Genomic DNA, 26,718 nt, shown 5'->3' with positions numbered 1-26,718 from the left:
TTTTGACTCATAGAGGGAAAGAGCATATTTTGGATGTAAAGCTTAAAGGGGAATCTGTTCCTATTGTATCGGCTTCGGCCATTTCATCAGTAATGAAAAAGCATCTTTTCGCGTACTTGGTTTTTGTAAAGAATGCAAAAGATGACGAGTCTAAATCTAATTTGTCTATGTTAGATAAAGACAGGACTCATTTTCTACGTGAGTACCAGGATTGTTTTTCCGAGTCATTGCCAGGAGAACTTTCTTCGGAACGGTGAGAAGATCATGCTATTGATCTTATCCCGGGGAGTACCCCACCAAATAGACTGCCGTACCGTGTTAGTGCAACCCAACAAGAGGAAATTATGAGCCAGGTACAGGAGTTGTTGAAAAAGGGGTTGATTCAGCCTAGCTCATCACCCTTTTGCTCACCTGTGCTCTCAGTGCAAAAGAAAGATGGTTCGTGGCGAATGTGTATAGATTACAGGGCGCTAAACAAGAACACCATCAAGAATCGATTTCCTATTCCGAGGATCAATGACATATTGGACCGCTTACAGGGCTCCACAGTCTTTAGTCGGATAGACTTGAAAAGCGGGTATCATCAGATACGCATTAGGCCCGAGGATGTGCATAAGACAACATTTCGGACCACTTTTGGGCTATATGAGTTCTTGGTCATGCCCTTTGGTTTGACAAATGCTCCTGCCACATTTAACAGGATGATGGACAGGATTTTGCGGCCTCATAGAGCGTTTGTGGGCACATTCTTTGATGATATGATTGTGCTCTTGCACAGAGGAGGACCATAGGAAGCATTTGGCCATTGTGTTTGAAGAACTCCGGAAGCATAGATTGGTCATTAATGGCAAGAAGAGTGAGTTCTTCTTGGAAGAGATACACTTCTTGGGGCATATCGTGTCTAAAGATGGAGTCCGTATGGATCCTTCAAAAGTGGAAGCAATTCTCAATTGGCCAGATTTGAGGACCGTGCATGATGTACGCAGCTTCTTGGGATTGTGTTCCTATTACAGGTGGTACATACCGTATTTTGCAGAGATTGCTTCACCCCTTAATGCTTTAACAAAGAAGGGAACTCCGTTTCGATGGGCTGATCGGGAAATTGCAGCCTTTAAAAAGCTTAAAGAAAAGCTTACTTCGGATCCCGTATTGGTATTACCGGATCTCCAAAAGGCTTTTGTTGTCTAGTGTGATGCATGTGGAAACAACATTGGGACAGTTCTCATGCAGGAAGGGCATGTGATAGCCTATGAGAGTCATATATTGCAGAATGCCGAGAAGCATTTATAGGTTTATGAGAAAGAGATGTTGGCTGTAATTCATGCTCTTTCTACATGGAAACACTATTTGCGTGGGGCTGATTTCACTGTGCAGACAGATCATCAGACCTTGCGTTATTTACTCATGCAAACTAAACTTTCTGAGAAGCATATGAGATGGGCAAACTTTTTGTCTATGGTCCACTTTCAGATTGTACATGTGGAAGGCAAAAACAATGTTGTGGCAGAGGCTTTGTCACGCAAGCCACAGGTCTTAGTAGTTTCACTTGCTTATCATAATGAGCTTGATGAGATGAAAGAGCAGTATGCCCAGGATGAGGATTTTGAAAGGGTTTATGATCAGATGTCTAAAGGTCAGCGGCATGATCATTATACTCTCAGGGATGGTTTTTTGTCGATGCATGGTAGATTGTGTGTTACCAGGCAGTTACGGCTCAAGGTTATGATTGAAAGTCATGCTCCACCGTATGCAGGTCATAGAGGTATTGACGCCACGGTAAAGGCAGTTGAGGCTTTCTTTTATTGGCCGACCTTGAGAAGAGATGTTGATACTTTTGTTAGGCAATGCATTGTATGTCAGAAGGTAAAGTATGACTGTCAGAAGACACTAGGGTTACTTCAGCCTCTACCTATTCCAGATAGACCATGGGAGAGCATTGCCATGGATTTTATATTTGATCTTCCGAGGACACAAACGGGGAATGATGGCATTTGGACTATCATATGCAGGTTCAGTAATATTCCCGTGCGTAAGAAGATCAAAGTTGATCACATGGTGAACATCTTCAAGTATCGTGGCATGCCTTCGTCTATCATTAGTGATCGTGATCCACGGATGACGAGTTTATTTTGGAGAGGGTTGTTTGACAACATGGGTACAACTCTTAAGTTTTCATCATCGTTTCATCCACAGACAGATGGTCAGTCCGAAGAGGCTGATTCCACAGTGTTAGATCTTCTCAAGTGTTGTGTCAGAGTACAAGCAACAATGGGAAAAGTATCTTCCTTTGGTGGAGTTCGCTTATAACAACACCATCCATACCTCGAAGGACAAGACGCCTTTTGAGATTGTGGAAGGAGGGAAGAAGGTACCACCCATTTTGCACACAAAGGATAAGATCTTTGAGGCTGACCAGTATGTGGTGAACATGGATGAAGCTTATAGGAGAGTTCAGTTGGCACTCCAAAAAACTCAGCAAAAGCAAAAGAAAGAAGTAGACCGTCACAGACGTGCATTAGAGTTTGCATTGGGTGATTGGGTTCTTTTGCGATTCGACAAAGCTAGGCTCAAAAAGATGAAGGGTAAAGAGCGCTTATTTCCTAAGTTGAGCTTGCCTCGTTGGCTGCCCGTACTTCACAGGTGTAACCGCTCCCTACAGGAGGCCTACAAATCAGAAGACAAAATACACATTTTTAGATCACCTAACTAATATCAACAATGAACATTATTAGCAACATTAAAACTGAAAATGTCCAATAACACTTGACATTAACACTGGGGCCGGAAAGGATCGGCCCCTCTTCCTCAATACATTTGTATTTCTTGGAGTATTTATATGTACAAGAGTCACAGACCAATAGGCCAGATTTCTCCTCACATGGAGTGAATACAACTCAAACAATTGGGTACTTGTCGATGAAGTCTGGACAGTCGAAGAAGTCTCAAGTCACAAGTACACTCCCACCTTCACTGGGTGCACACTTTCCTTTCACTGGTCTTCCGGGACCGTGCACCAACAGGCACGCCGATACTAGCATAGGCAAAGAGGTACACTGTGGAGCGAACATTGCTTGGTTCTCCCAGATAAGCTTTGCTCTCGGACTCCAGTGTTTCTAACCTTCACAGGCTCTCAGAATTCTGAGGGCACGGTTAGCACTACTACTTAGGGAAAAACAAACCAAACTAGGAAAGTTTCTTGAGTATGGTTAGCATAAACATGCTTTGTTCTTGCTCTGTACAAAACTTAAAGAAATCTTTGTAACTTAATTTAGAAAATTTTAGTTTTACACAAATAAGAAATAGAAGGCACCTGGCATAGCTTGTAGTAGGAGTCAATGGAGATGCATTCCTTTTACCATGCAGTTAGGTCCACCTGGTACAGCCAAGGGTGCAACAGGTACAACAGCAGGTACAAGTTTGGTACAACAAGTACAGGTCTTGGTACAACAAGTACAGGTCGTGATACAGCAGATATAGGCTTGGTACAACAAGTATAGGGCAGGTTGGTACAACAAGTACAGCCGTGTACAGTTTGGTACGGCAGGTACATCTCGGTGCAGTCTTGTACAGCAGTCGGGTGCAGGTACAACAGCCATGTGTAGGTACAACAGTCGGGTACAGCAATTGAAGGCGTGTATAGGTTAGGTACAGTAGTCGGGTACAACAGTTGCAGGCGTGTACATGTCAGATGCAGGAGTCGGGTACAAGATGATGGATAGAGGCGGGTGCAAGAGATGCAGGCCGGTTGGAGAAAAACCATTCCCACCCCTCCATACAGTAGGCGACCCTTTCCTTCAATCAACCCCTTTCACCATTCACGTGTGGAGAGAATACTTCCCATGCAATCCTTGTTTTAAGTATTATTAAACCTTAATTAATGATTAGTCCATGGGCACCCACACTAAAAATTGTCCAGCCATTATTTAAATAGGTATGAACACCCAACCTTATATAAATATTAAGGTTTGGATTACTTTATAGATTTTACATTAGAAAAAGGCCAAAAAGACTACTTACCACCTGTCCACACGCCACACCAATGTGTCAGCAAGAAGCACTCCCACGGTACACTGGGGGCGTCCCCGTCCAGTGTACTGGCACGACAAAACAGGGAAACACACGCAAACAAATCATGCGAAAGCAGGTTTATGTATGCAGTCAGAAATGTATGTGCACATGTATGGACGAAATCTCCCTTTCATGAAACTTGTACAAAAAGTTCCTGTTGGACACAAAACTGGCGCGACAGAAATATGAATGTATGTCCTGGTCTTCCTATGGAGTGACAATCCCATAGGTAAGACGCCATCCTGGCGATACACGGGTGGCACCAATAGGCTCCCGTCCATACAACACAAAGCAGGTCACACTGGTGGCACAAAACTGGTTCCCGTCCATGTGACGCAGTAGTGGTCACACACGGGTGGCACGAATCTGGCTCCCATCCATGTGACACCAAAAGACTGGCCCTTTCACATGGGACACCGGCTTAGCCCCATGTGAACATGGCACAAATCTAGCCGCTCTATGGAGTAACAATCCCAAAAGAGTGGCTCCAGACATGGCAATGGACCAAATGGTGACAACAGGAAAGCAAACTTTCAGCTCCACTTGGTAGGAGGACTCGGGCTGGTTTACGTAATGCAAGAGAACACACAGATGTTGCTTGCATGAGTACACTTTGTGATGCAGATGAGTCAGATTCATTTGAAGAGGCTCATGAGGATGAGCATTGGATGCAAGCCATGCAAAATGAGATGGATTCTATCCATAAAAACAGCACGTTGGATTTGGTAGGTTTGCTTGTTGGCAAGAAGCCCACTGGCGCAAAGTGGAGAGCTTGTTGCTGTGTACTTCTTTGTGTGCGCCTCATTTCTGTGCAACCCTAACCTAACAACGAATGCTCTTGCTACTTTTCAGTAGATGATGAACGATCTCTTTTGAGATTGTTTGGGGAAATTCGTTGTGGTATTCTTAGATGATATTTTGGTACATAGCTGTTCTTTGGAGGAGCATGTAGAGTACGAGGAGCATGTAGAGTACCTTAGATTCATCTTGGGGATTCTAAGACATGAACGATTGTATGCAAAAATCTCCAAATGTTAATTCTCTTGTAGTGAAATCACATACCTATGTATTTCCAGAGATGGAATGCACATAGATCTTGAGCCGATCCAGAAGGTTTTGGATTGGCCGGAACCTCGGACTGTTAGACAGCTTCGTTCATTCTTAGGATTCACTGTCTCTCTTAAGAAGTCAGTGAGGGAGTATTGTGATGCGTTTGTTCCCCTTTCTAACCTCTTTAAAGGACATGAACAGAAATCCAATGTTCCTATTACTTGAAATGAGAGACTAGACTAGGCTTTTAATAGGGTCAAGCTTATTGTGAGAGATGCATTAGTTCTAGCCATCCCGGATCCTGGCAAACCATTTGTGGTTGAGACCGATGTGAGTGATTTTGCGATTGGGGTTGCCTTATTCCAAGAGGGCCGACGTGTGGCTTTTGAAAGCAAACAGCTTGATGCTACCCAGGTCAGATGGCATACTTAGGAGAAAGAGTTATATGCAGTCATACATGCATTGAAAATTCAGAGACATTATTTCTATGAATCCAAATTTATTGTTTTGATCAATCATGAGTCGATTAAGTATTTTTGTGATAGACCTGAGTTGAGGGGAAGAAGATGTAAGCCCAAGCGGGGTGTGCTATGACAGATTCTGCCGAGCTAGAAATATAGAGAGAGAAGATATAGAGAAGGAGAGAAGGGTCTACGGAACTTTGCATAGGACACACATTGAATGGGGAACAGGCTCCGTCCCCTTTCAGGAATTTATTCAGGAACAACCCACGGGCTCGCAAGCCAAGATCAATATGTCATTGAATACAAAAGCAAACAAATATGCCGATGTCGAAAATCCAAGTTGAGGTCGATGTCGAGGCAGGAGATCCTGATGTCGAGCACACCACGGGGATGGCACACAAGAATCTCTCACCGGGCTAGTAGCAGATCTAGATCTAGATCTAGATCCAGATCCAAATCCCAATTCCAATCCCAGTCCAAATCCAAATACAAATCCAACAAATCCAAAGCTTGTACATGTAACACGAGGTACACAAGAGATAAGTGTAAACTATGAAGCTTGTGATGATCAGGTGTGAGTTTGTCGCCCAAACCCGGAGCAGACACAGTCCACAAGAAGCTGTATAGATGTGTATGAACCAGGATAGGTCGACGGGGTAGAATAGTAGAAATAGTTAGTGCCCAAAACAGCAGGTGGCGGTGGCGATGCTGTTGGGTGGCGCACAGGCGTGCAGCAGGCGGCAATGCTGTCAATACTAGATAGTTTGTACGTGTTCCTCCTACAAAAGCTCCACCTCCATGTCTTGTATTTTTGAAATAAACCCCTCTTTCTTTATAATGTGATTTTTCCATCCCTTGGGTACTCCACATGGAGAATATGGGTTTGCCAAGCTCCACTTGTAGTCAATCTTCTGCAGTATCCTAACAAGCCAAGCTCTCCTTCACCAACAAATTGCATAAAAGATGATAAATTGCGGAAAGGAGGGTTTGGCCTTAATGGAGGGTCAACTCGATAGAGATACCCATCAACCCAAAGATCTACATTTTTCTCCTTAGCTATCCTACGAGCTTGGACAGATTGTGCATTAGTAGGATGGGTTTTTTTAGAGCTGCCATACTCTTTAGGAATACGAATGTGTAAATCAACCTTCTGTTTTCTAGCTTCACAAGGGGCTACACACACAGCTTGCAAAGGCTCCATAGCTAATAAGCAGAGGAAGAATTGGCGCTTTTTCATGTGCACACCTTATGGTCCCTGTCCCCATGCCTTCTTCTATATGTCCAATGTCTGGGCAATGGTACCATCATGTGAAAAGAGTGCAAGGAAGGCCAAATAGTTACAGAAGGCACGGTGGGTTGAGTTGATGTAGGATTTTGATATGCAGATTCGGTATCGAAAAGGTATTCAAAATAGGATTGCCGATGCATTGAGTCGTATTGGGGAGGTGAATCTTTTGAGTTTCTCCAAGATTTAGGCCATTATTTATGATTCCTTGAGAGGGCTATATGAGACTGATACACATGTTAGTCGGTTTTGGGAGAAACTCCAGGCAAGGAGCTCCATTACTACATATCAGAGCTCAAGGATCATTCCACCTTTCAAGGTTGTTGGAGGTTAATATCTTATTCGGAGTGGGTTATTGTTCCGGAATAATAAGAGTTTATGTGCTAGATAGTGTTGAGGTTAGGAGGAAGATCCTTTATGATCGTAGGTCATCCGGGTGTACAACGAACCTATGACTTGGTAAAACGTAAGTTTTACTAGTCCAAGATGAGGCAGAAGTCCAGGACTATGTGGGAAAGTGTCATCAGCTTGAGGTGAATAAGGTTGAGCGCCTTAGAGTTGGAGGAGTATTACATCCTCTAGAGATTCCTGTTAATAAATAGGAGAGTATTACCATGGATTTAATCTATGGTTTACCACGCACTTGTAGAGGGCATGATGCCTTTTGGGTGGTGGTAGACAAATTGACAAAGATGACAAGGTTTCTACCCACAAGAAAAATAGTAATAGCTCTTGAATTGGCACAGTAGTTTGTTGAGCAGCTTTTCAGGTTATATGGATTACCTTGTGACTTAGTGAGTGACAGGGACTCGAAGTTTACTCGACACTTTCGGCAGCTAGTTGGAGACTAAGCTGAGTTTGAGTTCCTCTGATCATCGTCACTTGGACAGGCAGACAGAGAGGGTGAATGAGGTTTTGGAGGATATACCTTGTGACTTAGTGAGTGATAGGCACTCAAAGTTTATTGGACACTCTTGGCAAGTAGTTGGAGACTGAGCTGAGTTTGAGTTCCTTTGATCATCGTCAGTCTGACGGGCAGATAGAGAGGGTGAATGAGGTTTTCGAGGATATGCTATGCATACGTCTCCAAGAGACCATCAGATTGGGAGAGAGACATCCTGATGCTTGAGTTTGCCCATAATAGTGCTAAGCATGAGGGTCTGCGGCCACTAGTTACAGTTCGTGTATGCTGATGTACGGTTACCAACCTAGATCTCAAGTAGCTATGGGACTTATGGGTATTCAGATTGATGCGGCTATAGATTTCTTGGCGGATATGCAGGAAATTCTTGTTGTAGCCAGAGATTTTATCATGAGTGCTAAGGATAGAGCACAATTTTATGCTGTTAGACAGCATTCGCCGTGGGAGTTATATGAGGGAATGATGGTGTATTTGTGAATACCCAAGCATTTAGAGTGGTTACGGATGGGGAAGGCTGGGAAGTTATCCCCTAGGGAGTGCAGACCTTTCCGGATCCTTAAAAAGATCGGCGAGGTACCTTATAAGCTACAGCCACCTCAAAATGTGAAAGTTCATCGAGTCTTTGATGTCGGTAGACCGAAGAGTGCTGAGGACAGCAACATCGTGACTCCTCAAGAACTTGTTGGCTTTAGGACTTGTCTTGTGTTCCACATGAACCGGGAGCGGTTATTAATTATAGGGAAAGGCAGCTTAGAAATCAGTTGATTCATGAGTATAAAATCAAGATAGGGCACTTGAGGACTCAAATTGGGAGATAGTTATTAGTATACAAAATGGGTTCCCCGATTTTCTGTCTTAGAGAACTTTTGATTCCATGAGTGGAAACGTCTGAGGAGGGGAAGTATGTTATGTACCTGGTTACTAATCTTCGAATTAGTGGGTCTAATCTAGCAAGGTTAGGGGACCGTGCGATTAGGAGATCGTAGGCTGATGTTGGGGTCTAAGGCTTTGATATAATAATACTTGGCTATAGGCGATGGATACAGATTTGGTGCAAGGTTTCTAAGGAGTATGGTTCTTAATCTTGCTTTCTTCCTTGAGGGTGCATTGGAGACGGTGCAAGTAGTTCTCGTGCTCCATCTGAGCCGATGCATTAGTGGTTGGAGTTATGAAAGGGGAGTTTTGCTTGGCCATTCTCTAGAGTGTTCTTTTCATGGGGTACTTGAGGATTTTTCATGCACAGTTAGACAGATGGAGAGTGCTCGATCAGGTGGAAGTTCAGGTTTCTCTGCAAGTCTTCGTGCTGATGCAGTGAGGACGGAATGTGAGCCTTCACAATGGACGCAAAGTGGTCTTACAATGTTGTTATGTTGGATGAGCTTTACTTGTATCTTTTCCTTTTATGGACGGGCAATTTATATGGACATCGTGCAGCTGCAATGCAAGTAAGGGAGAATGTGACACACCTTGAGTATGCAGGGCAGAGCTAGACATTAGATATCTGCCACCGAACATGGTCAGACAGCACAAGTCACACGTGGCAGTGATGACGTAACAATGGTGATGTGACATTGATGACGTGCAAGCTGGGTATAGTTGGCTGACAGCTACTATTGGCCGACTAGGAGCATTGTGCATATATATATACGTGGGTAGCCAAATCGTCATAATCATCTGCTTTCCTTAGTGTTGGACTTCAGGCCTTGTTTTAGAAACAACATGGACAGCATGTATGCTTGCAAAAAGTTCATCATGAAGAGAGTAGATATGAATGGAGTTGTCATGCATGTCACGTGGTTTCTTCACAGGTTTGGGAGAAAAACTTACCATGTTGATGGTTGGCTGGAGAAATGGAGTTTTGCGATGGTCCAAAGGGAGTGGAAGATGGGGCTGTTCAAGATCACTTCTTTTGTGGCACAGGTAAGTGCCAATGAGTGTCGGCAGTGGCACGAGCGATTCGGCCACTTGCCTCTTCGAGATGTGGCACAGATGCAGGAGAACTAGTGGGTGGATGATTTGTGAGCCATCAAAGATGTGCAAAGATCTATATGTGTTGCTTGCTTGCAGGGAAAACAACACATGCTTCCATTCTAGGAGTCCCAGCATCATGCCTCGTCCATGCTGGAGCTGGTTCATTCGGATTTATGCAGACCCATGTCTACACAATCACTTTGTAATGCCTTATATTTATCATTCATTGATGATTTCAGTAGGTGTATTTTCTCAAGTAGAAGTCACAGAATGGACAGCAATTGTGGAGAGGGAAAGTGATAAGAACCTAAAGGTGCTTTGGATAGACGAAGGTGGGAATTCATCTCTGAGGACTTCTAGGAGTTCTGCAGAAAAGGGGGGATAAAGCCTCAACTTATTACACCACAGCAGGATGAGGTGGCAGCGAGGAAGAATCAGACCATTATGGAAATGACTGTTCCATAGTGAAGGCCAAGACTCTGCCTTGAAGTTTTTTGACGGAGGCCGTGTAGACAAACACCTACATCCTCAACAAATGCAAACCAGATCATGGAAAGCAAGACACCCGAATAGGTGTGCACTGATAAGAAGCCATTGATTTCCCACTAGAGAGTGCTTGGATGCAAAGCTTTCATGCATGTTCCTGATGAAACTTGAAAAAAGTTGGACGTCGAAGCAAAGGATGCATTTTCATTGGTTATAGCATTGATTCAAAAGGATATAAATTGTTTGGTCCAACTACTTGCAAAATGCTTGTGAGTAGAGATGTAGTCTTTGAGGAACATGATTTAGAGGTGAAACTCAAGGTGATTAATGTGCCCACTTCAGTACAACCAGATAAAGACAAGGCTGTGATGCAGGATGAGTTGGAACCACATGATATGCTGGATGTAGAGCGGCCAAAGATTGCTCATGGAGCAGAGTGTGCTCCAAAGTCAAGGAAGAAGGTGCTCAGGTGCCATCTTCAAACACGCAGCAGGTGTGCTGGACATCTTGGAGGCTAGTGAAGGTCTGAGTAGATCTCAGAGACTATAGGATAAGCATGCATCAAAATGTGTTGAATAGCACAAGACTTTCTATGAGGCAGTGGAAAAAGTGTAATGCAAGTTACACATGGGACTTGGTTCCCAGGCGGCAAGGGAGGAAAGCCAAATGGATTACAAAGCTAAGTATAAAGCTGATGGTTCCTTGGATAAGTACAAGGCTAGATTGGTGTTCAAAGGTTAGGCTCAATTGAAAGGCATAGACTTGTTTACACCTTTGCACCGACAGCTCGGATGACTACCATTAGAACCGTATTGGGATTATCAGCTAGCCAAGGCTAGTCCATCTTTCAGATATATGTAAAATCAACCTTCTTGAATGTTGAGCTCAGGAGGAAATTTACGTGGAGTAGTATCTAGTGTTCAAGGAACCAAAAATATGGTTTGTAAGTTAAGGAAAGCAGTGTTTGGGCTTAAACAGACCATAGTAACAAGAAATGGTCGTTTCCTAGCTCAGAAATGCGGAAACACCGTTTCCCAAGAGTCGTCGTTTTTGATTCCGTTTCTCCGTTTCCTAATCTCCAATAAAAAATCACCCATTGATTTGTCTCATGTAGTGCTTGCTTAGTGATTTCCTACAAATTTTGATTTCAAATTATGATGGTGCACTCCTCAAACTTTCCCTAGTTATTAATTTTCTCATTATTTTTATACTATGTATCATACATCCATCGTTTCCATTTCCTAGTTTTGAGCTGTTGTCGTTTTCTAGAGGCTGGCCGTTGCCGTTGCCGTTGCCGTTTTTGTTTCATGCAACTATGAAACAGACACCTAGGATATCGTACCACAAGATAGATGGCTTGTTTCTTTTCCATGGGTTTGACATGTGCTGTGTCGATCCAAAAAATGTTTTCTTCAGGGCCACTACCATAGTTAGCATTGTCTTGTATGTAGATTATCTTATCTTGACAGGAAGTGATCCAGATATAGTTGAAGCTGCACAACAGATGCTTCGTTAGTCACTATTTACGGGACTCTTTTTTTTTTTTGGGTCGTTTGAGTATTTTTTTTGACTTTATGGTCTTTCCTGCAGTAATTACAGCGCTTTTTCTTTTCAGGTTTGTCCTCTGTCTTGGGAGGATCCGATGGGCTAGGTTTAGACCCAGATCTATTTCCACGAAAGGAAGCAGCCATTGTTGACTTAGCAGACATCATGTTATTCCTGTTTGAATGAGATTGCTTTTCACTGAGCAAGAGATCACAAGGTTGTCAAAAGTGATTTCATATATTGCCAGCCAACAACCGCAAAGTGGTGCCAAATGTTTGATAAGAGTCGGGTAAATTACGCAAAACTGTCTGAACAAGATAGCTATCTGTCAAGGTCTCATCAATGTTAATGAGCTGCTCTCGTAGGTCTTTCACATGCGTAAGATATTGATTGATAGTCACCTTCAAGCATACGGTCAGTCTCAAGCTTGCTCCGAAGGTAAGCTACACGAGCCTCATTGCGACCTGAATACAACGCTGCCAAGGTATCCCAAGCACCCTTTGCAGTGGTGCATGAACGAATGTGCGGAATAATATGCTTGCGGCACGAGAGAGCAATCAATGCCTGGGCCTGTGAGCATCCCTAGTATCCCAAGTACGCTCCTCCTGAGTAGGAGGAAGACGAGGAGGTGGACCTGCAAGAGGATGAGCGGGAATCACTTCACCTTCCTTTGGAGAGCAGGTGCAAGAGGACGCTCCTCAGTGCCATCCACATAGCCATACATTCTTGACAACCAATACATGACGCATTATATAAGCCCACATAGGGTAGTTATCCCCATTGAGCTTGTCCTCTTGAGATAGCATTCAAAAGAGGTCATTGTTACTGTTGGCCATGATAGCACATCAAATCTGTCACAAGTCACCACGAGTAGGCAATGCCCAGCAAAACCGTAAGATTGGGGGAGATAAATAGCAGGATAACCACCAATGGACTGAAAGGGAACTCCTTCACCATGAGAAGTACATATGTATGTTCCAAATCTGCAAGTGCATCGCACGATGATGCAAATATGTCAAAGTGTCCACAATGGCATACATATACTGTAGCAAACCACAAATGTATACATGTGCCGTGAAAAACACAATCAGTTGACACCTGTAAAAGCTGCATGTGCTCAAATCCTGGCAAATCAAAAATAAATTGGTCGAATGCTCCAAAAATGGGCTCAATGTAGAAAAGCCCTAATTTTTAGGTAGCCAATTATACCAAATCTGAACCGGATTTGCACTTGTAAATCTGCTAATGCGATTGTCACGTGTACCAAATGCTGCAATGCTCAAAAATTGGGGGAAATGCCCCAATCCCAACCAAATGTGCCTATAATACCCAAAAATTGGGAGAAATGTCCGAATGCCAACCAAATGTGCCTGTAATACCCAAAATTGCTTGCAAATAGTGTCAATTTTCATAAAATCCCCAAATTTCTAGTGCAATTATGCACCAAATCTGTTGAAATCAATGCCAGTGTGTGCGAATGTTGTAATTGCAGGCTCAATGGTGAAAAGCACCAAAATTAATGCAACTAATTTGTTAATTTTTAGCAATTTTAGATCAAAATTTGCAAATCCCACAAACTTGACATCTGTAAGGGATTTGGAGTTGCAGTTGGGCAGCTGTTACGACCCTGTTTTTTTCCCTCTCTGGACAACAAGCAGGTGGGCACGGGCATGGGCACGGCGGGCACATGACGCAAAGTGTGAACATGCATCAATTCGATGTGAAAAGGAAACCCATGTTGGTGGCCAGCCCAAGTGTGAAAGGAGACAAAAAGGATTTTTAAAGTTATAAGGTTTTTAAAACCTTTGATGATTAAAATAATATTGTAAAGCATGCGTTTTCTTAAAAACTTTGCTTTTGGCGTTTTTCAGAAGAAAGCGAATCGTTTGCTTTATAAGGGTGGCGAACATGAGGAAGCCGTGTGGTGGTGAGGCGCATCACCTTGGAGTCAAGAGCAGGGGGAAGGTGGTCAGATGGTCTTCACGGGCACATCTCCTGGAGCACTGTCGCCAGGTACAGCCATCGCCGCCTAGTACAGAGGTGCTGTCGTTGGGTACAGGTGCCATCGTCGGTGTCATCGGGTACCGGTGCTGTCGTCGGCGCCGGGTACCGTTGTTGCCGTCGAGCACAGGCGCAGTCGTCGGGTACAAAACCGTTGCCATTGTTGTCGAGTACAGGCATCGCCGCCGGCAGGTACAGAACCGCCGCCGTCGTCGTCGCTGCCAGGTATCGTCGTTGTCGTCGGGTACTGTCGTCGCCATGTACAGGTACCGTCGTCGTCGGGTATCGTTGTCGTTGCCGTCGGGTACAGTCGTCGTCGCCGCTAGGTACAGCTGTCGTCGCCGTCGCCAATGCAGCCGTTGCTGTCGCGCTGATGCTACTGCATGTGCTTGCCGCCAGCTGCTACCGCGAGGTGTGTTGCCATCGCCGGTTGTGGACTACAGACGGGCAATATAGGGCCCCCAAGCAGGCAACCTGATGGGCAACCAGTGATGGGTAGCCAGGCAGGTGTCAAGCAGGAATTTCTCTGCAGATAGTTGGGCAGCCACACGAGTTTCAGATGGGAGGCTCTCTACGCCACGTGGCTGCATATGTGGAAGCAGTCAGCGTGGGTCTCTCTCTCTCTCTCTTGAAGAAGGTGAGCTGAAGGAGGCACCAAGGGGCGAGCAGCCAAGGGGTCTCTCTCTCTCTCTTCGCAAGGAGGCTTTGTTTACGAGATTGGGATGAATGATGTTCTTGGAAGAGATGTGTGTTGCACTTCGCCTTGGACCTATGTGTATTCAGGGATTGCTTGACACGTCCTCTATCTTTCTCTCTCTGGGTTTTTGGCATCGTGATTGATGGTGCATATGTGGATTTATCTGTCATGGAAACAGGACATTGGTCTTTCGAGAAGAAACAAGACTTTGGTATCGAGGAAACATGCCTATGGATTATGGTTACAGGTCTTTGGTTTATCAGATACAGGTCATTAATTTCGTGTGGAAAGCATGTCTCTGGATTCATGTGAATAGGTTCTAGTTTTCTCGAGGTTACATGCAAGCTGTGACCATAGGAAGGACATATGGTTTGGTACAATCCTACGGCTGTTTGGGAAAGGGTTTGTGAGATCCATGGTTGAGATGGAGAAGATCTTTTCAAGCAGAGAGGTGTCGTACAGGTGTGCCTTCTCTATGGAATGCTTTGCTGTAGTAACGAGAGTTCTTACTTGGAAAGTCCTGGGTGAAAAGCTAAAAGGAATCCTAATGGTAAAGGATTCGACAAGTTATACTTTGTACTCATTTCTGATCAAGTAAAGAAATACCGCAAAGGGCGCCACTGCGTTTTGGGGCCAATCGGTGTACTTGTACTATTTGCAGGAGCATTCTAGCCCCCCCTGTTTGTTTTCCTTTTTTAGGTTCTCATGGGTGATGAAGTGTTTTGTGTGCGAGTGTTTGTTCCACCGCCCGTAAGATTTTTGAAGGCCGGTTTCAGCACGAGCAATAGGCAGGTGGTGTATAGATATGAGGTAGGACATGCAGATCTGAGGCAGCTGTTTTACAGTCGTACACGGCGGCACAAGTACAGTTGTATGACGGTACATGGCGGCGGTACAGGGTGCAGTATAGGGTAGGCCTTGGTGAAGACGGCGTAGGCGGCGGTGGAGGCGACGGCGCATGGGTTTGAGAGGCGACTGATCCAAATTTGGAGGCGGCGAAAGCAAATCCCTCGATGGCGAAGGCAGATCTCGTGGCGCACAGGGGCGGTGGCGGATCTCCGGTTGGGCCGGCTGGGGGCGGCTGAGGGCAACGACCTGCAGAGTCGGCTGAGGGCGGCGACGGGCAATTGAGGGGGGCGGCAAGGCGGCTGAGGGCAAAACCCTAACCTTAAACAGCAAAACCCTAATGCAGCAAAACCCTAATGCCAATAGGCTGAAGCTCAAGGGGTGAGCGGGCAAACCCTAACCCCAACTAGGCTCTGATACCAATGTTGGGTAGGAGGGAAGCTAGCCTACACACACACACACACACACACACACACACACACACACAACCTCAAGCACAGAGAAACGTGAGTGCTGGAAAAGATGTACTCAATAATGATATGAAATGAAAGTACAAGTGAGTACTAAAAGGCCTAGGGCCAAGTGCCCAACACATAAGTGTGTTCCCACGTGAAAAAAACCTGTGTCCACAGTCACAAGGAAAAAGTGCTCGTGAGTAAGCTGGGTTCACACCTGAACTAGCCGGGAGTGGACATGACCAACAAAAATTAGTACAAATAAAGAAGGGTGTAGGCAAGCTCATCACCCAACCTTTGGTTTGCATCCGTAAACCTCCCATGAGCTAGGGGCTAAGGTCTCACTCCATGGGCCCCATGCGAGGCAGCCTTGGGGTCCCATACCACCAGTACTTGCCCACAAGGCCTTGTGCAAGGCTACTCATGATCCACCATATCCATGGAAGGAGTAAGGCACTTGGTCCAAGTTGAGAATCAATAATAACATAACACTTACTTATATAGTGCTTATTGCTACTATAAATAATAGTCTAGTCATAAATAGCCAACAACCTTGGATTTATTAAATATGAACCTTAGTCACTTGAGCATGCTTGCTTTTCACAATCCTAGGGCTCCCCTAATCCTATTGGATTAGTTCCTAACCTGAAAGGTTAGTGTAGGGTACGTAACAAAAAGCGAGGAGAGTTTCCAGGGACATTCGCCTAATGTTGAATGAAGAGACACATTTGGTGCTTTGCATCTCTTCTTGTGCTTGGCACAAAGCACAACATGGATACTTGTGGTGCTAATATTCTGTTCGATTTGTTTTTCTTGTATTATGTACTTTGAGAATTAGGTCCCGGACCGGTAAGGATTCTTGGGCGTCCTTGATCTTGTACTTGGACCCATGTTGGAACATAAATCCTCAAGGAGGGGGCTGAACCCACCTTTCTGGCCTCTAGTGTGATGCACAATTTATTTTAGTTTCTTGTGGTTTGAAGTTGCCTTTATTTGAACTATTTAATCATAGTATAAGTTGTGTGAACACTCTTGGATTTATTTTATTGGTATCAGAGCACAAATTTTCTTTTAAGATAAGGAAAATAATCGTGACTGGGAAATTTACAAGGCTATTAGTGTGGTTAAGCCAAAGGCCTACCAATCCACTAGCCAAGTATCTATCAGATTTTAAAAGATTTCAACGGAAGATTTGAGAAAAAGCTTTCTGTTAAGTCACTTGATTGCAAGATGTGCACAAACCTGGATTTAAAAGCATATCCCTATTTGTTGTGCGAAGGGACTAGCCATGGGGGAAATGAATACCTTTGGATCTCGGGATATTGGCTTCAACAAGAGGACCTCCTTTTCTTGCTAAAGGACAAAGAATATTCGACTCTGATAAACTTAAAAAGCTAAGTATATTTTGAGTTTTCCAAGATTGCAATACTTGCTATGAAATTTGCAAGACTATTGCATTGCTTTTGTGCATCCTTACCCTTGTATCTTTGCAAGGAGAAAGTGATATGTTTTCTTGAGTGTGTTTGAGGAAAGCATAAACTGGCTTGTTTGTGAAGCGAATTTTGCTGAAGCATTTTTACATAATAACAATATAGCATCATATACATATATATGGCTATTATTGGAATTCTCAAACTTTATGGCTTTCTAGCTATATATATTCTTATATTGGATCGCATATAAAGGAGTTTCCATGGACGTTATGCTATGGTTGCGGATATTACTTGATATATAACGTGTATGGACTTTTTATATTCAAGCTTAGTTGAAAGATGTATGTTTGGGAATATGTATTCATTGCCCCCTTATCGGGGTGAATATGTTTATGGCTCCCTTTACTGGAAGTTTGACATATACAATCCTGGATTGATTTCTTGGTAGTATGGATTTGTCTATAGGATTACGGATTGGCATTGTGGGCTCCTGGATTTTGTTCTAGAAAAATGGATCTTTCTTGTGGAGCTATGATTTTTCTCTGGTCACTCTCAGGGTGATCAATAATTTGTCCAATGTTTTATGGAAGTTGAGGTCTCTTGGACTATGTAGGACTTGATCGTCTTGGATCTTTGGATTATACATGAATTCATGGACTATATGACGTCTCTTACAGTTGAAAACAAATGTTTTGAAGATGGGTGATGTTGCCATATTCAGAATTTACGAGGTTTACTAGAAATTTTTAGTATTTTTCAGATTGTAGACAATATTTGGGAATGGTTTTGCAAGCCTCCACTCCTATTGTAAATTGAACAAGCCAAATTATTACAGTGCTTTTGGACCAAGAACAAGTATTATTCATGTGAACACACCTTTTGCTAGGTGCCTTTTGGACCAAGAACAAGTATTATTCATGTGAACACACCTTTTGCTAGGTTGACTACCATGAGTATATAACATGCATGTTTCTAAAAGGTGAATTTGGGCATGCTCCTGGATTCATCTAGGTATATATATTAAAAATCTATGACTTATTTTAAAACAAGGAAAGTCATAGCAAAAACAATATGCGTTTATTATAATAAGGTGGATGGAGGATTGATTTGGTCATGATAAGAGCTTGGAGTTATTGCACGGAGGCTGGTCTACCACTCACAAGGGTTCTCGTCAATAGGTTGCCTCCATCCAGGGTTGGTGGTAGACATGTCAGGGTGGCGCAAGCTACTCTTGAGATCTTTTACTCTAGGAAAAGCTTAAGCAAATTGTTTTAGGGTTTTGAAAAGTGGAAAAGCTAAGTTACGTGTAAACTAAGGTTGTACGGACAGCGCACATGGTGTATGTACACTGTTTGATGTCCTTACAAACATGTATGAACATCAATACTTGCTCATGCAAATGCAAAAACTGCGTTTGGTGGTTGTAGCAGTGAATACAAGCCGAAAACAGGCTAACCCAAAAATGATTGTGCTAAAATTGAAAAATACTATGACTTTTTTATGAAAGGAAGGTTTTTTCAGGCCTTTTTTTTTCTAACTAGCCTTAGGCCCAAGATCCTCCTATAGTTACTATTTTTTCACCGCCCGAAGGTGCATTCTACCGCTCGGAGGTGGATTTTTGTGGCTGTAGGCAATGCTGTCGAGGGAGCATCTAGCAAGGGTTTGAACCTAGGACCTCTCGGTCCCAAGACAAACATTTCACCACTTGAGCTACCACCTCATTGGCAAGGTCATTTGAGGCCTATGTCATTGACTTAAGGAATTTATTTTTCGCTTCCTCAAGATACTCGCACGGGTATGGTGCTTGAGATATGACCATGGACTTGATAAGGAAATTATCCAGATGAGGGTTAAAAAAAAACTGGTAGATCTAGGGAGTGCTTCGCACTCCATGAAAACGTATAGTGATACCCTTGAATGTGGATAGTAGAGGAGTACTCATTTATTGATCCACTTAGGTTTGACGAAAGATGAAAGGGTAGAATAGGAAGCAAAATAAGTCAAGCATAGACCTTATAAAGAAATTTCATTTCTTGTGTGAAAAGTAAAAGATAGATCTCAATGACGACCAAGGAAAAAACGAGTTGCTATAAGTGCAATTATCCTGGACATCATACATAGGATTATACAACATCACAACTCTTCTCTAATTTAGCTGAGGATGTTATGATTATGGAGATGATAGTTGCATGTGTGTATAACATCTCTTATTCAGTATTTTGATTATTAGTTTTTTTTTTTGGTGATAGCTATCAGTTGCATGCCTTACCTGCGGTTTTCATGACATGATGCTTGTTTGTAGAACACTCATGGGTAGACGAGTGCTTTATTTAGTTAATAATTGATGCACTCATAATGTTATTGACACCTTTTTTGTATAGGAACTGAGCCTGCATAAAGTAAGAGTAGCCATAGCAATGTGCTAGACTTTGCTGAAAGAGAGTTATGAGGCGGAGTCATTGAGTTTTGGGAGTCTGTCTAGCGTGCTAACAATGGTTCAACATGTCTCCACAGCTGCAGAAGCATGGCTTTGTTACAAAGCTAATATGAGACCACGAATCCCTCAAGGATGCATGGCTTTGTTACAAAATCTCAAAAATCAGCTTTAGTAGGAGAAACTGAATGAAGGTGAAGGAGTAGAGGTTTTTCTTATCAGAATCAAACATCTTCGTGACTAGATGACTCCAGTTGACATGAGTGTACCCACCTCAGTTTCGCTTCTTGTTGTCTAAGTGTACTGTCGCCTTATCATGATAGTTTTGTTACATCTATGAGTATTGGTGTCAGGTCACTCCTCTCACATTTGAGGAGTTCAGCTAAATACTTGGGGATAAGGTGATGCGGACGTAGAGTCGTATGGTGGGGATCAGACTTTCCTCGGTCAACAAAAAAGAGCAAGGTAAGAGTTCTAATTTTGTAAATGAGAAATGGTTAAATGCTTGTAACAAGAAAAGGCACACAACCAAATAATGCAAGAAATAGTAAGGAGATGCGAAGAATCGCACTCTAAATACCAAAGAATAATCTAATCATGTTGTAGAAATAGAGCTGTTTGTAGCCATTGAGAAAATGTGCAGTGAGACATCTAATGTTGTAGCACATGATGATTCTTGGATCATTGACAATGGGGATTCTAAGCACATGACCATTTGCACTAAAGCTTGTGGAAGATGACATCATGGTGGCAGTTGCAAAGTGTCCGATAAAAGGTTCATATCTAAAGAAGGTTGTACGTCGTGACTTGTGGGTTCACTTTGATAAGAATGATGCAATCATTCTTGATGGAGGTGACAAGCTTGAATGCGCTTTCGATATTTGTAGTCAAGGCCGATTTGTGTAAAATATTAGCATGAGAGATATGGGCATCTTTGTATATAACACGAAGACTCTTGAAACTGGTGAGTCCGTGGGCATCTCAGTAAGAGGTACATGCCCTTGAGGCATGGTATGAGAGGACCAACAAGGTTATGTATTGGCTCTCAATTAGTGTGTTTGATTCTATGATTAGTCATATACAAGATGCATCGACATGTGAAGATGTATGATGTATTAATGATTACTCATTGCAGATTAAAGGGCTTGAAGTCACCTCTATTGAAGCACAAGTTGATTGTAATAATGACTTGGTGTCGGTCACTTTGTATGGCCTTGGAAAAGATCTATCTGAACTTAGGAAATTCTTTTAAATTTTTAGGACCATAAGTGAGGAGATGAAGAACGAGTAAATCATCCTCCGGTAAATATGCAAGAGTAGGCCTTCTACACAGAGACACAATCAAAGGTTTAAACAAGTCATTGTCTAGAGGCCAAGGTGCAAGATGATATGGAAACAAGAATCGTGGACAACAATTAACATAATTCCAATTTGCTAACACGTGTAAGAGGCCACTTTTGAGGTGGCAGGAAATTTAGAGGTCGAAGGTGGATGACAAAAAAAATTAGTGTGTTCTAGTGGTGGAGGAAGGTGAGCATTTGCCACCAATTTTTGAGAGTCGAGATATATTTGAAGCTTGCATGATGGGTAAGCAGCACTGGAATTCCACAAGAGGCCATTCTTAGGGCCAAGAGTTCTCTGATCTCTGTAGAAAGATGAGTATTATTGCACTTGAAGGTTCTTTCGATTGTTTTTATTTTGACCATTGATTACAGTAGGTAGACTTCGATGTATTTTCTTGAGGAAAAGTCTCAAGCTTTTGGAAAGTTCAAAGAATAACTTCCATTGGCCAAGTTAAGACAAGAATAAAATTGAAGTAGCTCATAATTAATCGAGGAGGAAAATTCATGTTTAATCAATTCTCGTGTTTTTACAAGGAAAGAGGTTGAAAGGAACAACTCACAACCGCTTACACCCTACCATTGAATGGTGCTCTATTAGAACACAAGATATTCACACTATTGTGGAGATGGCAAGGAGTATGCTTACTGGGAAGAATATATTTAAATCCTTTTGGATCGAGGGAGTTAATACGTTTTGTATATTTTTAATAGGAGTGTAACAAAGGTCGTCCAAGGGATGACTTCATTACATGCCTACTCACGTGAGTTTTTGTGTGTTATTATTCCTAGTCCAGAGTTTTACTGAATCATGTGTGGTTGGGCCTTTTCTAGAGCTGCAATTGTAACTTCATGATGTGGGTGCGCTAGCTTGTTTGTTGCGTCCTCACTCCGTTGTCACATCGCATTGCGCCTTGCCAATTGTGTGATGATATAGCTCTTTATGCCTAGACTGAGGCAAAAAGAGATGGTCTTTGCGATGGTTCTCTCTCACAAAAGGCGGGGAAAGAAGCAACTATAATGCAAGAGGGGGATCTACAAACAGACTAATCTAGCATGCATCAAGATTTAATAGCATTCATGCAAGCAAGAGTAGAGACGAGAAGAGCTTATAAGTATTCTATTACAAGGGAATGATTGTGTTTTGCTTGTATAAGTGACTAGATTTCACACTCAGCTAGCCAAACTTAAAAATGGTTTATTACTAGTCTTTAAGCAAGTGTGAACACAAAGCCCTAGTGGTTTTGGAAGCCACTTTGCTAGCTAAAACATGTCCCATGAGTATGGTATTAAAGGATTGATACCTATTTGGTGAGTATTGGTCTCTTACACAATCCTTCAAATGCAAATCTATATGCCATTTGTGAGTAGGAAAATATGGGGTCATTGTTCTCTATGGAGATGATCTCATCTTGACGAGGGATCACTAGAAAAAAATTCTACAAACACAGCAGATGCTTAATGCAAAGTTTGAGATGACAAAGCTTGGGCTCATGCATTTTTGTTTGGAGATTGAGGTCGGACAAAAGATAGATAACATTTCATCTCGGTAGAAATATGTAGGTAACATACTTAAGGCATTTGGCATGACCAATGTAAGGCAATTGGTACCACAAGTGGAGGTTAATCTAAAGTTGTCCATTCAAGACACTTGTAGGTGAAAGAGACCTTATACAGAAACTGGTTTCTTCTTGTGTAATACTAGACCACACACTAGGTTTATTGCTGGTGTTTTGAGTAGTTTTCTAAGAAGCCTCATGAGAATCATTGGAAAGCAAGTGTGAGTGTTGCGATCATCCAAGGTACACGAGTACGACATCACCTATGCTGTGGGCAAGACCCTCATTGGTTTTTGTGGCGCAGATTGGGCGAATGATTCGGATATCAGCGCTTCGTAATTGGATATATTTTTTCTCTTGGTTCGGGGTGCATTTCTTGGATCAATAAGAAACAGTTCGATGTAGCACTTTCATCGACTAAGGTTGAGTACAAAGTTGTGTGCCTTACATGATGTAGGCAATGTGGTTGTCAAGGATTTTATAGGATATGGGAGTTGCACAGCCATTGCCCGAAATCGTGTATTTCATGCTCGCACCAAACACATTGAGATTCATTATCATTTTGTGTGTGAGCTCATCATGTTTAGCGAGGTTGAGATGTCACTCTCGATGACAGAGAATTGTGCAGACAACTTTATAAAGGCTCAAGAAGTAGGGATGAGATGGAAATGAGGAGAAGTTGAACTTCTAAATTTTGGGGATAGATGGTGTGGATATCTTAGATATTAATGCTCCAGCCTCATATTGCATTTCCAGGCACCGGCTAGGTCATGTTTGTGTACAACCTCCATTATGACGAGCTGCTATGGTGGTTGAGTAGCTTGGGCGCTCATCATCCCCATTTTCATATGGGAAGGTGGCTTAGGTGGCTAGACGGTTTATAGACGACCTTGATTATATTTTATACACTACTAAATAGGCTACATTTTATAGTAGATCATTATATCTCATAACAGTGTACACATGTAGGTAGACCTTACTCTTGGACTCCTTGTTGTGACATTGCCTCCCAAACGGGACCAAGATGAGCTTGGATGGCCATGGGAGATTGGACAATTGGGGAGCAATTTCTAGTTTATCTTTATTGGTCGAGTCTACACTTTGGCTCCGACTATGACTGTGGAACTTGGTCATTACATGGTCGACACGTGTATATAGATACACGGTCAACCCTCTTCTCCACAAAGTTCATTAGTCATCAGTGTGAGTTTACTCCCTAACGTCTACTAGCATAGAGCTTCTGTCTTAACTGTTCGAAATCAACCAACGAAGCTCCCTTGTTGATAGGATCACATTGGTGTTGAGATTTTCCATCTATTGAATCATTTCAGTAATACATTATTCTTCTATTTCTTTTTTATTCTACAATTTGAGTTTTTTAGTTGTGTTGTGAAAGATCCTACTATATACACCACACGCTTTATTCTCTTACATATTTGACTTGGCCAAGAGTTCTTTTACCTCAAGAACCTCCATGTTGATTACGTAATTAAAGATTCATGCTACTAATTACGTCAATTGTATGATTTCTTTTGTACACGGATGAAAACTTATTGAGTTGTAATTCCAGTTTTTAAGTTCTATTGGGAATAACACAAAGAACGAAGTATTGTCTACTTAGTTATTATAAAACTATATTTTTCACTTATATCATGACTTAGAAATCCTTATGGACCTAATTGATGTGTGCTCAATACGTGTACGTAGTGACATGAGAAAACATAGATTTTTCTTGTATCGATAGAGGTAGCTAAATAAGGATTAAAGTGCTTTAAATTTCAATGCTAGTGATTTCAAATGTTTACTCATTGGATACGGATGTTTGCAAGGAGGGACTTCTTTAATTAAGGGCCCTAACAAGCTTGTTGTTAAGAACAAGTACGCTTTGTGAAGGATAAAGGACCTCAAAGATCATTTTTTGTGGTGCGAAATACTTCGTAAGGATGAATGTAGGAAAGGAACATCCGGATTAGAAAAGAAAATGTCCTTCCAAAAGGGTGTTCCATTCGAGACATGGGGATAATGAGTTTTTGGTATAAACTTTTTGTCTCTCTTATATCCTCATATGTAGTAAGACTCTTTGACAACATTCAAGGACTTTTAAGAATCGATGACAACATTCAAGGACTTTTAAGAATGTCGATGACGATTCTTAGTAGAGAAGTGCTTAATGCAAAGTCCAGTATGCTTGAGTTCTTCAAGCAAGATCGTCTCTAACTTAGCATATGATTATGATTTGTGAAATTTGTATTGACTCGAAAAAGATTAGAGTGACCTATCTTTAAAAGTATTATTGACATTAAGCCTTTTCTAAGACTTCTTATAAAAAATTTTAGGCTTTTCTCTTGAAACTATGCCTTCTTAGCATTGTCTCTCTTACCTTTGGGGAAGAATAGAGAAAGAAGTCTTGTATAAGGTGATTAAACACAAAACTGCATCTTTGACAAAGGGGTTGGATGAGTGCTTTAAGAATTCAAACTACCATGCTACCTGTCTCTGTATTGCAATTCGTTGATTCAAGTAAACTATTTATGGTTGAAACGGATGTCAGTAACTATAGTATAGGAGTTTCGAGAGCAAGTGCTTATAGATTTTGTGAGTCAAAGGCTTATCGATGCAGAGGTCGGTTATCCAATACACGAAAAGGAGCTTTATGATGTAGTCTATTAAAGTGATGGCATTATCTTTACGCAGCAATACTTGTTAAGCATGTAAAATAACTTCTCTCAAGTGTTTTTGTAATGCATTTGAGTTAAGGGCTCGTAATACGTGATGATGTAAGTTGATGAAATACTTCGACTTTGAAATACAATTTAAAAAGGGATCTTCTAATGTAGTGATCGAAGCCCTAAGTTGGATAGGTTTGTGAACTTGATGTGTTTTACGAAGATATAGTGTGGATTTTTTAATATCTTTAAGATATCTATAGAGATGATCTATTGGAGAAATTTGGCTTTGGGCACTCCCAAATGAGTTAGATAGTAATCTTGTTAAGGGCCCTATAATCAACACACATCTTGTATGTCCCATCCTTTTTCTGCACAAGTAAAACTGGAGAACAATAAGGTGAAGAACTTGGCCTTATCAACCCCTTGTCAAGTAAATCATTTACTTGAGTCATGATTTCCTAATGTTGGGCAGCACTCACCCTATAAGGAGGTCGGTTAGGAGGAGAGCTCCCAAGGATTATGTCAATACATTGATCCTCTTGTTTCTCTGGAGGTAACTGTCTTGGAAGTGAATCGGCAAAACAATCAGCATATTCACTTAAGAAATCAATCTTATCTTGATCTACGGGAGCTACAGCATCATGCTCAACGCTATCATGTATAAAGAGCAAGTAAGAACAAGCGGATTTTTTTATTGCCTTTGAAATAGATATATGGCTTACAACGGGTATGGTACTCCCAGTAGTACCCGCATATCAATACAAACTTCCCTACCCCTATGAGTAAACATTACTTTCTTTTCTTTGTGCAAAATCTTTGGATCTAAACGGTAATGCCAAGGCATCCCAAGTAACACATCACATCCTGTAAGTGGTGCCACGAGGAAGTCCTCATGATCCAAATATCCCTGAATCTGTATGCGAAGCTTTCCAATCATGGGAGTGACCTTAACTTCCTTGCCCTCAAAGGCAGCATCTGCATGAAAGTCCATGCCCAATCCCTCAGGCTTTAACCCAAGAGCAGCAGCCATCTGGATGGATATGAAGTTATCTGTTGAGGCATTATCAAAAAGGAATAAAGCTGCTTGGTCCTTTAACTTGCCTCAAGCTTTGCATAAAATCTTGCTCTTTGGTTCATGTGTAGTGTTACCCTGAACATCGGGTATAACATTCACACTTGGTTTAGCATCCTGTACATTATTCTTTTTGAGATTTTGGGGGCATTGAGCTTTCATGTGATCTTTGCTCTCACATGAGAAACACTTCTCCTCTCTGATGCAATCAAAGATATACTGTCTGGATAGCTTAGGATCATTCTTTTTACCCCCCGGCTTCTTTTCTGAGCCCCCTTTTGCATCCTTGGACTCATGAGACATAAACTTAGGTGGCTATCCACTCTTTTTCTGCTCATTTCCAGCTCTGAATTTTCCCTTGTATGAGCTGAATTCTTGTCTTTTTGATGCTCCCTTGCCATGCAACTCCTCAGAAATAGTT

General features: G+C 42.2%; 2 protein-coding genes across 13 annotated transcripts in view; one reads left to right on the top strand and one right to left on the bottom strand.

Annotated features, from left to right (window-relative positions):
• LOC147623566 (protein FLOWERING LOCUS D-like) overlaps positions 1-20,284 on the top strand; it is an 84,697-nt gene extending 64,413 nt beyond the window's left edge. For 2 of the 12 annotated variants that reach the window (XM_086820138.1, XM_086820131.1), the window contains exon 4: positions 17,837-18,254. The gene's annotated coding sequence lies outside the window, so the exon portion shown is untranslated. Of the gene's footprint in view, positions 1-9,597; positions 11,402-17,069; positions 17,752-17,836; positions 18,255-19,737 lie in introns of those variants that run through there. The other 10 variants (XM_086820133.1, XM_086820137.1, XM_086820127.1 and 7 more) reach the window with 7 other exon arrangements.
• Positions 20,285-25,530: 5,246 nt separating this feature from the next.
• On the bottom strand, positions 25,531-26,459 carry LOC147623565 (uncharacterized). The gene is made up of 4 exons (XM_086820053.1): positions 26,375-26,459; positions 26,000-26,275; positions 25,705-25,856; positions 25,531-25,593 (listed from the first exon to the last, which is right to left on the bottom strand). The coding sequence occupies exons 1-4, from the start codon at positions 26,457-26,459 to the stop codon at positions 25,531-25,533; spliced, it is 576 nt and encodes a 191-aa protein (XP_086676179.1).
• Between the last annotated feature and the right edge of the window lie 259 nt (positions 26,460-26,718).

Source organism: Cibotium barometz, chromosome 26, assembly GCF_041138505.1.
Source record: "Cibotium barometz isolate CiBa-2024 chromosome 26, ASM4113850v1, whole genome shotgun sequence".
NCBI classification, from domain to species: Eukaryota; Viridiplantae; Streptophyta; class Polypodiopsida; order Cyatheales; family Cibotiaceae; genus Cibotium; species Cibotium barometz.
Note: the sequence above shows the minus strand (reverse complement) of the source record. Positions and strands in the feature narration are given on the sequence as shown.

Coding starts and splice junctions, on each gene's coding strand:
- LOC147623565 (XM_086820053.1), bottom strand. CDS start 26,459: ATGAAAGCTCAATGCCCCCAAAATCTCAAAAAGAATAATGTACAGGAT. Junction 25,857..25,999: donor AGTAATGTTTACTCATAGGG/GTAGGGAAGTTT, acceptor ATGATGCTGTAG/CTCCCGTAGATCAAGATAAG. Junction 25,594..25,704: donor CTAACCGACCTCCTTATAGG/GTGAGTGCTGCC, acceptor TTACTTGTGCAG/AAAAAGGATGGGACATACAA.